We start from the raw sequence: 16,334 nt of genomic DNA, 5'->3' as shown, positions 1-16,334 counted from the left end.
TTTCTTTTTTATCTATTAACTCTAATTTTATTTGTTTATACATATTCATTCAAAAGTACAACTCATTCAGAAAAATAAGCCCTTATATATCTATATCCACCTCTTCCGACAAGCCTACAACCTGCAGTGATCATTAGTCTGCTGAACTGCCGCACAACTAGCTCTACCCTCTCCTTCAATATATCCTCACCCATCCCCTGCAGACTGTGAGCCCTCACAGGCAGGGTCCTCTCTCCCTCTGTACTTGTGTGTGCCCTGTTTTGCTTATGTTTATTGTACTTGGCTATAATTGCCCCTTCCACATGTAAAGCACTATGGGATAAATGGCGCTATAAAAATGAATAATAATAATAATAATAAATATCAGTTGAATAATAAAAAAATGATGGCTATTTGCAATGGGAGAGGGAAAAAAGAAATCGCAAAAAATAAAAGAGGGGTTAAAGAGAGTGTTTTAAATATAAGTTATCGTGATATGTTATGCTAATATATATATATTTTTTTTGTTTTTGCTTTTGCAGCTTAATTGGAAATTGCAAGTACAATATGTTGAAAAAACTGCGAATTTTGACTTTTCTGCTGATAATAGCAACTATATGTTTTCTAACCCGAACTTCAATTAAACAGAACAGTTTATACGCAATTGACTTTCTGATTGATAAAAGTCTCATCTTCAATTCATTAAATGAGGAGGACATCGATAGTCAATATAAGGATTTCCCAATTACGGATGATTATAATCACACAGAAAATAAAATACTAAGTGCTGTCATGCAGCAAGGAAACGGTATCTTATTTGTAGAAACAACAGACAGAATGGATGAGCCATCCTTGGTTTTATGCTCAATTGAATCAGCGGCTCGAATGTATCCGGACCGACCAGTTGTCTTCTTCATGAAAGGACTAGAAGACATAGTCACTGACGATGATGAGAAGAAAGCTCGGAAACGCTACCCAACACTCTCAATTTATAAGAATATCTACTTTTTGCCTCTTCGATTGGAGAAGTTATTTGCTAACACACCTTTTCTGCCTTGGTATAAGAAGGTAAGTAGTAAGAAATGATAGTCTATACAGCATTAATATAACAACTTACTATACTAGATATCCTTTTTATTAAATTTTAAAACTTAACATTTAATATGTATACTTCTAAAACAATATCTTATGTTTAAAATTATAATTAGGTGCTCATGCGTACCAGTGCACTAGACAAAAAATAGTTTGATCTCACCAAACGCCGTTTCTCTCCTTCTTATAGATTTCTGTGCTTTTCCAGAGCACGGCGTAGGGGAGAGACAAGTAAACCTTTTCCCCTCAAGGGGGAGACGAAGGGGAGGGGGTGGGGGTTGAAACCTATCTCCCCTGTCGTGCCCCGTGTATAAGTCTCCCGCCCTGACAAGGGCAGTTCCCAAGTTTGAGCCTGTTTAAATGAAGCCCATTGGAAAATATAGCCACCCTGGATCATGTATCGTCTTATACTTCCTTTTTTCTTCCCGACGCGTTTCCCTCCCCGTTATGGGGGTTCATCAGGGGATTGAAAGAATGTCCAGGTTCATGAAGGTATTCTGCAGTGGCAGACAAAACCTCATCTAGTAGTATCCTCCATGTGAGGGTCAAGCAGTCTCTCTCTTGTCAGGTCTAGTTGCCATTAAATAAGGGAGGGGGAGGTGCTTGGACTCAGCGTCTGTCATCACTTCCCTTTTAATTATACCATACATATTATTCTATTTAAATCGCTCCTTGTTAAACACATATTTCTAACAATACTCACAGAACAGTTTATTATACTCTTTAAGCAGTTCACATGTAGTTGTAGATTAGTTCTTATATCATGCGCTGTTCAGCGTGCCTCATTAACACCTCTGCGTAATGGAGCAACTGCGCATGCTCCTCTAAACCATGGAATTCCTTCACCCACATTTGCCGATCTGATTGATAATGACTCAGAACATACTACCACCCGTGCGCTCTTCACATAACCCGGCAAATGATCCCATCAACTTCAATCCTACTTATACCTTATTTATTATTTAAGTTCTGGACCCCTATCTACTCATAAGCACCTTAGTATACGCCTACCTATGATCAACTCACAGCGCCTGTGCGTGCTGAAGCCCTGTCAGATTCAATGTCACCTGACCTAGGTCCTGGTCGGTGTTTACTGCGTGCGCCTTACTCTGCCGTATCTCTGTACTACTCGGCTGTGTGAGCGCATAACCGCAGGTACTTAATCGTATTCTTTTTCTGCTATCTCCTACGTTCTAAGTTTATCAGTCAGATAAGGTAATTTACAGCTCGTTTACATCTGTACTATTCGGCTGTGTGTGCACCCAGCCGTAGATGCTAGGTCATATCCCTTATCTACCACCTACTGCGTTCCTCGCTTATCAGCTGAATACGCGGCCGGTAATTTATACCTTGCGACAATAAGTTATTTTTGTTGTCCGATCAGAAGAATATAATTCTCTAATGACCACTAAAAGGAATCTATGTATTATTAAAGGTTTCTTAAGATTATAAGCAGGCTTTACCATTTAATTGAGTCACGGGTCCCCATTATGTTTAGATGCTTTAGTGAAGTTTATCAGCCAGATAATGTAATTAACAGCTTGTTGACATTTGTACTATTCGGCTGTGTGCACCCAGCCGCAGATGCTAGGTCATATACCTTATCTGCCACCTACTACGTTCATCAGCTGAATACGCGGCCGGTAATTTATACCTTGCGACAAAAAGTAATTTTTGTTGTCTGGTCAGAAGAATGTAATTCTCTAATGACCACCAAAAGGAGTCTATGTATTATTAGAGGTTTCTTAAGATTATAAGCAGGCTTTACCATTTAATTGAGTCACGGGTCCCCATTATGTTTAGATACTTTAGTGAAATAGAAATAAAATTTGGTCCCCCTTGTATTTTCAATTAGATATTGATGGGACAGTACTTCACCTCTGTATTGACTATTAGTGCGACTATGGTCTATCGCATTATAAGTACCTCTCAGAGTCACAATTGAGGCCTCCATATTCATTATACTTGAAGAGCGCACGGGTGGTAGTATGTTCTGAGTCATTATCAATCAGATCGGCAAATGTGGGTGAAGGAATTCCATGGTTTAGAGGAGCATGCGCAGTTGCTCCATTACGCAGAGGTGTTAATGAGGCACGCTGAACAGCGCATGATATAAGAACTAATCTACAACTACATGTGAACTGCTTAAAGAGTATAATAAACTGTTCTGTGAGTATTGTTAGAAATATGTGTTTAACAAGGAGCGATTTAAATAGAATAATATGTATGGTATAATTAAAAGGGAAGTGATGACAGACGCTGAGTCCAAGCACCTCCCCCTCCCTTATTTAATGGCAACTAGACCTGACAAGAGAGAGACTGCTTGACCCTCACATGGAGGATACTACTAGATGAGGTTTTGTCTGCCACTGCAGAATACCTTCATGAACCTGGACATTCTTTCAATCCCCTGATGAACCCCCATAACGGGGAGGGAAACGCGTCGGGAAGAAAAAAGGAAGTATAAGACGATACATTATCCAGGGTGGCTATATTTTCCAATGGGCTTCATTTAAACAGGCTCAAACTTGGGAACTGCCCTTGTCAGGGCGGGAGACTTATACACGGGGCACGACAGGGGAGATAGGTTTCAACCCCCACCCCCTCCCCTTCGTCTCCCCCTTGAGGGGAAAAGGTTTACTTGTCTCTCCCCTACGCCGTGCTCTGGAAAAGCACAGAAATCTATAAGAAGGAGAGAAACGGCGTTTGGTGAGATCAAACTATTTTTTGTCTAGTGCACTGGTACGCATGAGCACCTAATTATAATTTTAAACATAAGATATTGTTTTAGAAGTATACATATTAAATGTTAAGTTTTAAAATTTAGTGGCTGGCTTTGCTGTTTTGTGTATTAATATTGGTCAGAGGCGTCTAGAACGTTACGTTTGGACTTTTGTTTTGCTAAAGTAATATCCTTTTTATTACCCTTAAAGGGAACCTGCCAAGTAATTTTTAGCAACAAAACTGTACCTAGTGTGTTGTTAGTGATGCAAGGTGCATCACTAACACTTTGTTTTCAATCCAGTCTACGCCTTAATCATCTGCAAAAATAATTTACCATCTCATCCAGTCATAGGCGTGGCACTTCATTTTATTATATTGTCAATGCCCATGCAATCTGTTGTTCCGGGGTACACTGACATCATGGGAATCTGCTCTAAAATCCTGCGCTTGCCCAGTGGCGTGCAGCTCCCCACTCTTGAACAGTGTCGAGTGTCTCTCTCCACTCATGCGCAGTGACAAGCATGGTCACAGAGCCAGTGACTACCTTGGCTCCAGCGCATGTGAACACAGTTAATGAAGCTGGGTTTATAAACCCAGATTCAGTGCGCATGCACGGGGCGCCACTCATCACTGCACAGGCACGAGGATCTGCTCAACAAGACGCAAGTGCTGGATTTTAGAGTAGATTCCCATGACATTTGCACACCCCGGGACATCAGTCAGAGTGCCTGTGCGCCAACAATATGATGAGCCCCTGACTGAAATAAAATGAAGCGACACCCCTATGACTGAATGAAATGGTACTATACAACTATATAAAGTGATTTTTGGAGTTTGGATTGAAAACAACGTGCTAGTGATGCACATTGGGGACAGTTTAGTAGCTAAAAAGGATGTGACAAGTTTTCTTTAACCCCTTAGTGACAGAGCCAATTTGGTACTTAATGACCGAGCCAATTTTTGCAATTCTGACCACTGTCACTTTATGAGGTTATAACTCTGGAACGCTTCAACGGATCCCGCTGATTCTGAGATTGTTTTTTCGTGACATATTGTACTTCATGATAGTGGTAACATTTCTTCGATATTACTTACAATTATTTATGAAAAAAATGGAAATATGGCGAAAATTTTTAAAATTTTGCAATTTTTAAATTTTGTATTTTTATGCCCTTAAATCAGAGAGGTATGTCACAAAAAATGGTTAATAAATAACATTTCCCACATGTCTACTTTACATCAGCACAATTTTGGAAACAAATTTTTTTTTTTGCTAGGGAGTTATAAGGGTTAAAAGTTGACCAGCAATTTCTCATTTTTACAACACCTTTTTTTTTTAGGGACTACATCACATTTGAAGTCATTTTGAGGGGTCTATATGATAGAAAATAACGAAGTGTGACACCATTCTAAAAACTACAACCCTCAAGGTTCTCAAAACCACATTCAACAAGTTTATTAACCCTTTACGTGCTACACAGGAACTGAAACAATGTGGAAGGAAAAAATGAACATTTAACTTTTTTTTGCAAATATTTTAATTCAGAACCATTTTTTTTATTTTCACAAGTGTAAAAACAGAAATGTAACCATAAATTTTGTTATGCAATTTCTCCTGAATACGCCAATACCCCATATGTGGGGGTAAACCACTGTTTGGGCGCACCGCAGAACTTGGAATTGAAGGAGCACCGTTTGACTTTTTCAATGCAGAATTGTCTGGAATTGAGATCGGACGCCATGTCACGTTTGGAGAGCCCCTGATATGCCTAAACAGTGGAAACCCCCCACAAGTGACACCATTTTGGAAACTAGACCACTTAAGGAACTTATCTAGATGTGTGGTGAGCACTTTGAACCCCCATGTGCTTCACAGACGTTTATAACGTTGAGCCGTGAAAATAAAAAATTGCATTTTTTCTACAAAAATGATATTTTTGCCCCCAAATTTTTATTTTCACAAGGGTAACAGGAGAAATTAGACCATAAAAGTTGTAGTGCAATTTCTTCTGAGTACGTCAATACCCAATATGTGGGGGTAAACCACTGTGTGGACGCACTGCAGAGCTTGGAAGAGAAGGAGTGCCGTTTTACTTCTTCAATGTAGAATTGTCTGGAATTGAGATCGGATGCCATGTCGCGTTTGGAGAGCCCCTGATGTGCCTAAACAGTGGAAACCCCCCACAAGTGACACCATTTTGGAAACTAGACCCCTTAAGGAACTTATCTAGATGTGTGGTGAGCACTTTGAACCCCCATGTGCTTCACAGAAGTTGATAACGTTGAGCCGTGAAAATAAAAAAAATCAAATTTTTTCTACAAAAATGATCTTTTTGCCCCAAAATTTTTATTTTCACAAGGGTAAAAGGAGAAATTAGACCACACAAGTTGTAGTGCAATTTCTCCTGAGTACGTCGATACCCAATATGTGGGAGTAAACCACTGTTTGTGCGCACCGCAGAGCTTGGAAGAGAAGGAGTGCCGTGTTACTTTTTCAATGTAGAATTGTCTGGAATTGAGATTGGACGCCAGGTCGCGTTTGGAGAGCCCCTGATGTGCCTAAACAGTAGAAACCCCCCACAAGTGACCCCATTTTGGAAACTAGACCCCCCATGGAACTTATCTAGATGTGTGGTGAGAACTTTGAATGCCCAAGTGCTTCACAGAAGTTTAGAATGCAGAGTCGTGAAAATAAAAAATATTTTTTTTTCCACAAAAAAGATATTGTAACCCCCAAGTTTTTATTTTCACAAGGGTAACAGGAGAAATTGGACCTCAATAGTTGATGTCCAATTTATCCCGAGTGCACTGAAGTGCCATATGTGGGGGTAAACCACTGTTTGGGCACACGGCAGAGCTCGGAAGGGAAGGAGCGCTGTTTTGGAATGCAGACTTAGATAGAATGGTCTGTGGGCGTTATGTTACGTTTGCAGAGCCCCTGATGTACCTAAACAGTATTAACCCCCCACAAGTGACCCCATTTTGGAAACTAGACCCCCCATGGAACTTATCTAGATGTGTGGTGAGAACTTTGAATGCCCAAGTGCTTCACAGAAGTTTAGAATGCAGAGTCGTGAAAATAAAAAAATATTTTTTTTTCCACAAAAAAGATTTTGTAGCCCCCAAGTTTTTATTTTCACAAGGGTATCAGGAGAAATTGGACCGCAAAAGTTGTTGTCCAATTTATCCCGAGTACGCTGATGCCCCATTTGTGGGGGTAACCCACTGTTTGGGCGCACGGCAGAGCTCAGAAGGGAGGGAGCACCATTTGACTTTTTGAGCGCAAAATTGGCTGTCATGTTTGGAGACCCCCTGATGTAACTAAACAGTGAAAACCCCCCAATTCTAGCTCCAACCCTAACCCCAACCCGATCCATAATCCTAATCACTAACCCTAACGATAATCACAACCCTTACCCCAAAACAACCCTAATGTCAACCCTAACCATAACCCTAATCAAAACCCTAAATCCAACACACCCCTAATCCTAATCTCAACCGTCACCTCAAACCTAACCCTAATCCCAATACACCCCTAATCACAACCCTAACCTTAACCCTAATACCAAACCTAACCCTAATCCCAAGCGTAACCCTAATGCCAACCCTAACCCTAATACCAACTCTAATCCAAACTCTAACCCCAAATCTAACCCTAACTTTAACCCCAACCCTAGCCCTAACTTTAGCCCCAACCCTAACCCTTGCCCTAAGGCTACTTTCACACTTGCGTCGTTTGGCATCCGTCGCAATCCGTCGTTTTGGACAAAAAACAGATCCTCCAAATGTGCCCGCAGGATGCGTTTTTTTGCCCATAGACTTGTATTGCCGACGGATCGTGATGGATGGCCACACGTCGCGTCCGTCGTGCACTGGATCAGTTGTGTTTTGGCGGACCGTCGGCACAAAAAACGTTCAATGTAACTTTTTTTGTACGTCGCGTCAGCCATTTCTGACCGCGCATGCGTGGCCGTAACTCTGCCCCCTCCTTCCGAGGACATAGATTGGGCAGTGGATGCGTTGAAAAACTACATCCGCTGCCCATGTTGTGCACAATTTTCACAACGTGTGTCGGTATGTCGGGCCGACGCATTGCGACGGCCCCGTACCGACGTAAGTGTGAAAGAACCCTAACCCTGAATTTAGCCCCAACCCTAACCCTAAATTTAGCCCCAACCCTAACCCTAGCCCTAACCCTAGCCCTAACCCTAACCCTAACCCTAGCCCTAACCCTAACCCTAGCCCTAACCCCAGCCCTAACCCTAACCCCAGCCCTAACCCTAACCCTAGCCTTAACCCTAGCCCTAACCCCAACCCTAACCCTAGCCCTAACCCTAGCCCTAGCCCTAACCCTAGCCCTAACCCTAGCTCTAACCCTAGCCCTAACCCTAACCCTAGCCCTAACCATAGCCCTAACCCTAACCCTAATTTTAGCCCCAACTGCTCTTCTCCTGTCAACCGGCAGATGGCGATAGATGGCGGGCGCACTGCGCATGCGCCCGCCATTTTCTTTTCCCCGGCAGCCAGGAGGAGCAGCAGGAGGATCCAGAGACACCAGTAAGTATAATAGGGTCCCCGAATCCCCCTATTTCTCTGTCCTCTAATGTGCGATCACATCAGAGGACAGAGAATTACACTTTGATTTTTTATTTATTTTTTTTGCAGTCGCCGGTAAACAGTTAATTACCGGCGATCGCAAAACAGGGGTCAGTAAAACCGACCCTGATCATGTTCTTTGGGGTCTCGGCTACCCCCGGCAGCCGAGACCCCAAAGATTCTCCCGGTGCCCACCGGGAGCCACGAGGAGCACCGGGGGAGATAGGTGAGTATCGGGGGGCTATCTGGGACCCCTTTTCTCTGTCCTCTGATGTGCGATCACATCGGAGGACAGAGAAATTGAAAATAAATCGCATTTTTTTTTTTCGATCGCCGGTAAACGGTTAATTACCGGCGATCGCAAATGCGGGGTCGGTAAAAAAAACCCCGAATCATGTCCTCTGGGGTCTCGGCTACCCCCGGCAGCCGAGACCCCGGAGAAAATCCGACTCTGGGGGGCGCTATTTACCTTTTCCACAGCGCCGTTAATTAACGGCGCTGTGATTTAAGTACCCTTAGCGGCCGCCGTTAAAAGGCGTATCGGCGGTCGCTAAGGGGTTAAAGAAGCCCTCCCATATTTTTTCCCCAAATCTGTGTTTATGTAAGCAGGGTAGACAGTGAGGAGACAGTGGTACTTATTTAACCAACACTATTTAACTGACACAAAAAGGGAGTGTCTATTTATAAATATATATATATATGTATATATATATATATATATATATATATATATGTGTCCCTATTTATAACAAACTAGCTTATGTAAAGAAATTTTTAGTAAAAGGTGGTGTTGAACAGCCTGATACCCACGTACATCACACTCATTTTATTATACAGAGAACATCGTTTTCAGTTCTAAACATAAATGACCAGAATTATGTAGAACCAGAATTATTCCAGAACCAGTCAATTCTACTGCAGATTAATGCAGCCTTTTGGCCTGGGGTGTCATACAAGTGCTTCTCACAAAATTAGAATATCATAAAAAAGTTAATTTATTTCAGTTCTTCAATACAAAAAGAGAAACTCATATTATAGAGTCATTACAAATAGAGTGATCTATTTTACGTGTTTTTTTCTGTTAATGTTGATGATTATGGCTTACAGACAATTAAAACATAGACATCATTAACTCAGTAAATTAGAATAATTGACAAAAAAAACACCTCCAAAGGCTTCCTAAGCATTTAAAAAGGTCCCTTAGTCTGTTTCAGTAGGTTCCACAATCATGGGCAGATGTCCAGAAGGCAGTCATTGACACACTCCGCAAGGAGGGTAAGCCACAAAAGGTCATTGCTAAAGAAGCTGACTGTTCAGAGTGCTGTGTCCAAGCATATTAATGGAAAGTTGAGTGGAAGGAAAAAGTGTGGTAGAAAAAGGTGCACAAGCAACCGGGATAACAGCAGCCTTGAAAGGATTGTTAAGAAAAGGCCATTCAAAAATTTGGGGGAGATTCACAAGGACTGGACTGCTGCTGGAGTAATTTATTCAAGAGCCACCACACACAGACGTAGTCAGGACTTGGGCAACAAGTGTCGCATTCCTTGTGTCAAGCCACTCATGACCAATAGACAACACCAGAAATATCTTACCTGGGCCAAGGAGAAAAATAACTGGACTGTTGCTCAGTGGTCCAAGGTATTTTCAAATGAAAGTAAATTTTGCATTTCATCTGGAAATTAAGGTCCCAGGGTCTGGGAGGAAGAGTGGAGAGGCCACAATCCAAGCTGCTTGAGGTCTAGTGTGAAGTTTCCACAATCATTGATGGTTTGGGGAGCCATGTCATCTGCTGGTGTAGGTCCACTGTGTTTTATCAAGACCAAAGTCAGCGCAGCCATCTACCAGGAGATTTTACACCACTTCATGCTTCCCTCTGCTGACAAGCTTTTTGGAGATGGAAATTTCATTCTCCAGCAATACATGGCACCTGTCCACACTGCAAAAAGTACCAATACCTGGTTTAAAAACACCAGTATCACTGTGCTTGATTGGCCAGCAAACTCGCCTGACCTTAACCCTATAGAGTATCTATGGGGTATTGTCAAGAGGAAGATGAGAGACACCAGACCCAACAATGCAGATAATCTCCAACACAGCTCTGACTATACAGAAAGATGGTCTTTCAGCCCCAAATACACAATATGGTGGTCCCCAAAGCCCTTTATTATACATTGAGGACTTCACAGCTCCCCATATAGTAAAATGGCTTCATAGCCCCTATATACAATGTGATGTCCCCTAGATCTCCCAGTTCTCCCATATATACTGTATATAGTAGGATGGCCCCAGTTCCCCCATATACAGTTGTGGCCAAAAGTATTGACACCTCTGAAACTCTTTCAGATAATACTCAGTTTCTTCCTGAAAATGATTGCAATCACAAATTCTTTGGTATTATTATCTTCATTTAATTTGTTTTAAATGAAAAAACACAAAAGAGAATGAAACAAAAAGCAAAACATTGATCATTTCACACAAAACTCCAAAAATGGGCCAGACAAAAGTATTGGCACCCTCAGCCTAATACTTGGTTGCACAACTTTAGCCAAAATAACTGCGACCAACCGCTTCCGGTAACCATCAATGAGTTTCTTACAATGCTCTGCTGGAATTTTAGACCATTCTTCTTTGGCAAACTGCTCCAGGTCCCTGATATTTGAAGGGTGCCTTCTCCAAACTGCCATTTTTAGATCTCTCTACAGGTGTTCTATGGGATTCAGGTCGGGGCTCATTGCTGGCCACCTTAGAAGTCTCCAGTGCTTTCTCTCAAAACATTTTCTAGTGCTTTTTGAAGTGTGTTTTGGGTCATTGTCCTGCTGGAAGACCCATGACCTCTGAGGGAGACCCAGCTTTCTCACACTGGGCCCTACATCATGCTGCAAAATTTGTTGGTAGTCTTCAGACTTCATAATGCCATGCACACGGTCAAGCAATCCAGTGCCAGAGGCAGCAAAGCAACCCCAAAACATCAGGGAACCTCCGCCATGTATGACTGTAGGGACCGTGTTCTTTTCTTTGAATGCCTTTTTTTTTCTCCTGTAAACTCTATGTTGATGCCTTTGCCTAAAAAGCTCTACTTTTGTCTCATCTGACCAGAGAACATTCTTCCAAAACATTTTAGGCTTTTTCAGGTAAGTTTTGGCAAACTCCAGCCTGGCTTTTTTATGTCTCGGGGTAAGAAGTGGGGTCTTCCTGGGACTCCTACCATACAGTCCCTTTTCATTCAGACGCCGATGGATAGTACGGGTTGACACTGTTGTACCCTCGGATTGCAGGGCAGCTTGAACTTGTTTGGATCTTAGTCGGGGTTCTTTATCGAACATCCACACAATCTTACATTGAAATCTCTTGTCAATTTTTCTTTTCCATCCACATCTAGGAAGGTTAGCCACAGTGCCATGGGCTTTAAACTTCTTTATGACACTGCGCACGGTAGACACAGGAACATTCAGGTCTTTGGAGATGGATTTGTAACCTTGAAATTGCTCATGCTTTCTCACAATTTGGTTTCTCAAGTCCTCAGACAGTTCTTTGGTCTTCTTTCTTTTCTCCATGCTCAATGTGGTACACACAAGGACACAGGATAGAGGTTGAGTCAATTTTAATCCATGTCAACTGGCTGCAAGTGTGATTTAGTTATTGCCAACACCTGTTAGGTGCCACAGGTAAGTTACAGGTGCTGTTAATTACACAAATTAGAGAAGCATCACATGATTTTTTTGAACAGTGCCTATACTTTTGTCCACCCCTTTTTTATGTTTGGTGTGGAATTATATCCAATTTGGCTTTAGGACAATTCTATTTGTGTTTTTTCATTTAAGACAAATTAAATGAAGATAATAATAACAAAGAATTTGTGTTTGCAATCATTTTCAGGAAGAAATTGAGTATTATCTGACAGAATTGCAGGGGTGTCAATACTTTTGGCCACAACTGTAGTAGGATGGTCCCAGTTCTCCCCACATAAGTAACAGAATAACTGACTGAAACAACAAGAACTAGTCTGAATAGGTGCATTAAAAACGACTTAAATATATCAAAATACGAAAAATGGTTGCACTCAATAGTGTTAAAGCATGTCAATGTGAAATACATGAAGTGTGAATAGCAAAATGGCTTCTGAAATTTAGGAAAAGTACACATCAGACGCTTAGCACAAAATTTGGCCAAATAATGTGAGCCTATCCACCATCGTCAAGGTAATCTCATGAAACGGATGGGTCCCCGACCTAACTGCCTAGTGTGAATACTTACCTATGGCTAATCTCTGAATGTATGGGTGAATATACAAATTGTCTCTTCAGAGAGGAAGAGGACTAGAATTCTAGTGCCATCTATTGGAAGTAGCAATCCTAACAGTCAATGTTGACCCTATAACGAGCCTTGTCACATGACTTAGCCAAACCAAACCAGATCTCAATTTGCAGACAATGTGTTTCAGGGTACTGCTCCTCGTCAGTGCAAAGCGAAGATCTGGTTTGGCTGATTGAGAGGCATCTGGCCGGGTTCAAGAAGTATCATTTCTCCTTGCGGAGAGTGACAATTTGCATATTTTCCAGAGGAGCATTGTGGCTTTAAGTCTCCTCACCTCGACATGCTTAACATGTCACTCTCCACAAGGAGAAATTATACTTCTTGGATCCAGGGTGAATATAAACACATCTCTTGGTAAAGCCTACATTTATGGGTTGGTCGGAACCTGATGTGATCAGCTGTAATTAAAATCACAGCATGGTGAAGGGCGGAGTGCACCTGTGCAGACTAGTTCTCGTTGTTTGTCACTTTTTCTGTTAGGCCGGGGTCACACTTGCGAGTGTGATGTGAGAAACTCGCATGAGTCTCTCACATCAATACGCGGCACATGGACCGGATTGTGTGGCTGCATAGAAATATAGAATTCCAGCACTAGTTCTCCCATATATAAAGTAGGATGGCTCCAGTTTCCCCCATGTATATAGTATGATGGCCCCAGTTCCCCCCATGCATAATGGGGCCATCATTATTATTTGCTCTCTCCGATCAACATTTGCTCTCCCCACCTCCCACTTTCAGTTCAATTGCTGTCCCTCTTCCCTCACTCTCAATTCATCATTTGCAGTCTCCCATCCCCTCCCCCACTTCATAAGGTGCAGTCCTCTCCCCTCACTTCATCATGTGCAGTCCCCTTTACCCCCACATCCTTTGCAGTTCCTTTTATCCCCCGATGTCATGTGCAGTTCCCCTTTAACCCCCCTCCCCACATCATCATGTGCAGTCCCCCTTTAACCCCCACATCATGTGCAGTCCCCCTGTAACCCCCACATCATCATCTGCAGTCCCCTTTACCCCATGTCACCCTTTGCAGTTCCTTTTAACCCCCAATTCATGTGCAGTCCCTCTTTAACCCCCTTCCCCACATCATCATGTGCAGTCCCCTTTAACCCTCCCACATCATCATGTGCAGTTCCCTTTACCCCATGTCACCCTTTGCAGCTCCTTTAAACCCTCACTTCATATGCAGTCCCCATTTAACCCCCTCCCCACATCATCATGTGCAGTCCCCCCATTAAACCCCCATTTAATGTGCAGGCCCCCTTTAAATCCTTCCCAACATCATGTGCAGACCCCCTTTAACCCCCTTCCTCACATCATCATGTGCAGTCCCCTTTACTCCCCCACTTCATGTGCAGTCCCACTTTAACCCCTTCATGACCGGGGGATTTTTCATTTTTCCGTGTTCGTTTTTCGCTCCCCTCCTTCCCAGAGCCATAACTTTTTTATTTTTCCGTCAATTTGGCCATGTGAGGGCTTATTTTTTGCGGGACGAGTTGTACTTTTGAACAACATCATTGGTTTTAGCATGTCGTGTACTAGAAAACGGGAAAAAAATTCCAAGTGCGGTGAAATTGCAAAAAAAGTGCAATCCCACATTGGTTTTTTGTTTGGCTTTTTTGCTAGGTTCACTAAATGCTAAAAATGACCTGCCATTATGATTCTCCAGGTCATTACGAGTTCATAGACACCAAACATGACTAGGTTATTTTTTATCTAAGTGGTGAAAAAGAATACTAAACTTTGCTAAAAAAAAAAAAAAAAGTTGCGCCATTTTCCGATATTCGTAGCGTCTCCATTTTTCATCATCTGGGGTCGGTTGAGGGCTTATTTTTTGCGTGCCGAGATGACGTTTTTAATGATAGCATTTCGGTGCAGATACGTTCTTTTGATCGCCCGTTATTGCATTTTAATGCAATGTCGCGGCGACCAAAAAAACGTAATTCTGGCGTTTCGAATTTTTTTCCCGCTACGCTGTTTAGCGATCAGGTTAATACTTTTTTTTAATTGATAGATCGGACGATTCTGAGCGCGGCGATACCAAATATGCGTAGATTTGATATTTTTTTTATTGATTTATTTTGATTGGGGCGAAAGGGGGGTGATTTAAACTTTTATGTTTTTTTTATTTTTTTCACATTTTTTTAAACTTTTTTTTTTAACTTTTGCCATGCTTCAATAGCCTCCATGAGAGGCTAGAAGCAAGCATAGCACGATCGGCTCTGCTACATAGCAGCGATCTGCTGATCGCTGCTATGTAGCAGAATTGCACGTGTGCTGTGAGCGCCGACCACAGGGTGGCGCTCACAGCGACGGGCAATCAGTAACCATAGAGGTCTCAAGGACCTCTATGGTTACCATTCACAAGCATCGCCGACCCCCGATCATGTGACGGGGGTCGGCGATGCCGTCATTTCCGGCCGCCCGGCCGGAAGCGGTAGTTAAATGCCGCTGTCTGCGTTTGACAGCGGCATTTAACTAGTTAATAGGTGCGGGCAGATCGCGATTCTGCCCGCGCCTATTACGGGCACATGTCAGCTGTTCAAAACAGCTGACATGTCCCGGCTTTGGTGCGGGCTCACCGCGGAGCCCTGCATCAAAGCAAGGGGAGCCGGCATCGGACGGTATAGTACGTCCGATGCCGATAAGGGGTTAACACCCTCTCCACATCATGTACAGGTCCCTTTACCCCCCCTCCCCACATTATCATGTGCAGTCCCCCTTAACCCCACTTCAGGTGCAGTCCCCATTTAAACCCCTCCCAACATCATGTGCAGTCCCCCTTTAAACCCCTCCCTACATCATCATGTGCAGTCCCCCTTTAACCCCCACATCGTGTGCAGTCCCCCTGTAACCACCACATCATCATGTGCAGTCCCCTTTACCCCATGTCACCCTTTGCAGTTCCTATTAACCCCTGTTGTGAATTCTGCGGCAGAGCTCCCTCCTGTGGTCACAAGTGGTACTTCGGCTGATTCTCTCTGTGAGCTTCTGTTGGTGGAGGGAAGTGGTACTGCGGCTTCTGAGTTTCCTCCCTCAGGTGATCTGGTGAGGTCGTTAGGTGCTTCTCTACTTAACTCCACCTAATGCTTTGATCCTGGCTTCCTGTCAATGTTCCAGTGTTGGACTTGCTTTTCCCTGGATCATTCCTGTGGCCTGCTGCTCTGCATAGCTAAGTTCTTCTTTGCTATTTGTTTGCTATTTTTTCTGTCCAGCTTGTCTAATTTGTTGCTGGAAGCTCTGGGACGCAAAGGGTGTACCTCCGTGCCGTTAGTTTGGTACGGAGGGTCTTTTTGCCCCCTTTGCGTGGTTTTCTTTAGGGTTTTGTGTAGACCGCAAAGTTACCTTTCTATCCTCGCTATGTTAAGAAAGTCGGGCCTCACTTTGCTGAATCTATTTCATCTCTACGTTTGTCTTTTCATCTTAACTCACAGTCATTATATGTGGGGGGCTGCCTTTTCCTTTGGGGTATTTCTCTGAGGCAAGGTAGGCTTATTTTCTATCTTCAGGCTAGTTAGTTTCTCAGGCTGTGCCGAGTTGCATAGGCAGAGTTAGGCGCAATCCACGGCTGCCTCTAGTGTTGTTTGGAGAGGATTAGGGATTGCGGTCTGCAGAGTTCCCACGTCTCAGAG

The 16,334-nt window shown here is 43.0% G+C and overlaps 1 protein-coding gene across 1 annotated transcript in view; it reads left to right on the top strand.

Moving 5' to 3' along the window:
- Positions 1–202: 202 nt before the first annotated feature.
- The window catches only part of LOC138637867 (alpha-1,4-N-acetylglucosaminyltransferase-like), an 80,900-nt gene continuing 64,768 nt past the window's right edge, over positions 203–16,334 (top strand). The window contains exon 1 of the mRNA XM_069726795.1: positions 203–1,047. Within this exon, the coding sequence (XP_069582896.1) occupies positions 481–1,047 (567 nt within the window). The 5' untranslated portion in view covers positions 203–480. The remainder of the gene's footprint in view (positions 1,048–16,334) is intronic.

This window comes from Ranitomeya imitator, chromosome 5 (assembly GCF_032444005.1).
Source record: "Ranitomeya imitator isolate aRanImi1 chromosome 5, aRanImi1.pri, whole genome shotgun sequence".
Lineage (NCBI taxonomy): Eukaryota > Metazoa > Chordata > Amphibia > Anura > Dendrobatidae > Ranitomeya > Ranitomeya imitator.
This window is presented reverse-complemented; position numbering and strand designations above follow the sequence as displayed.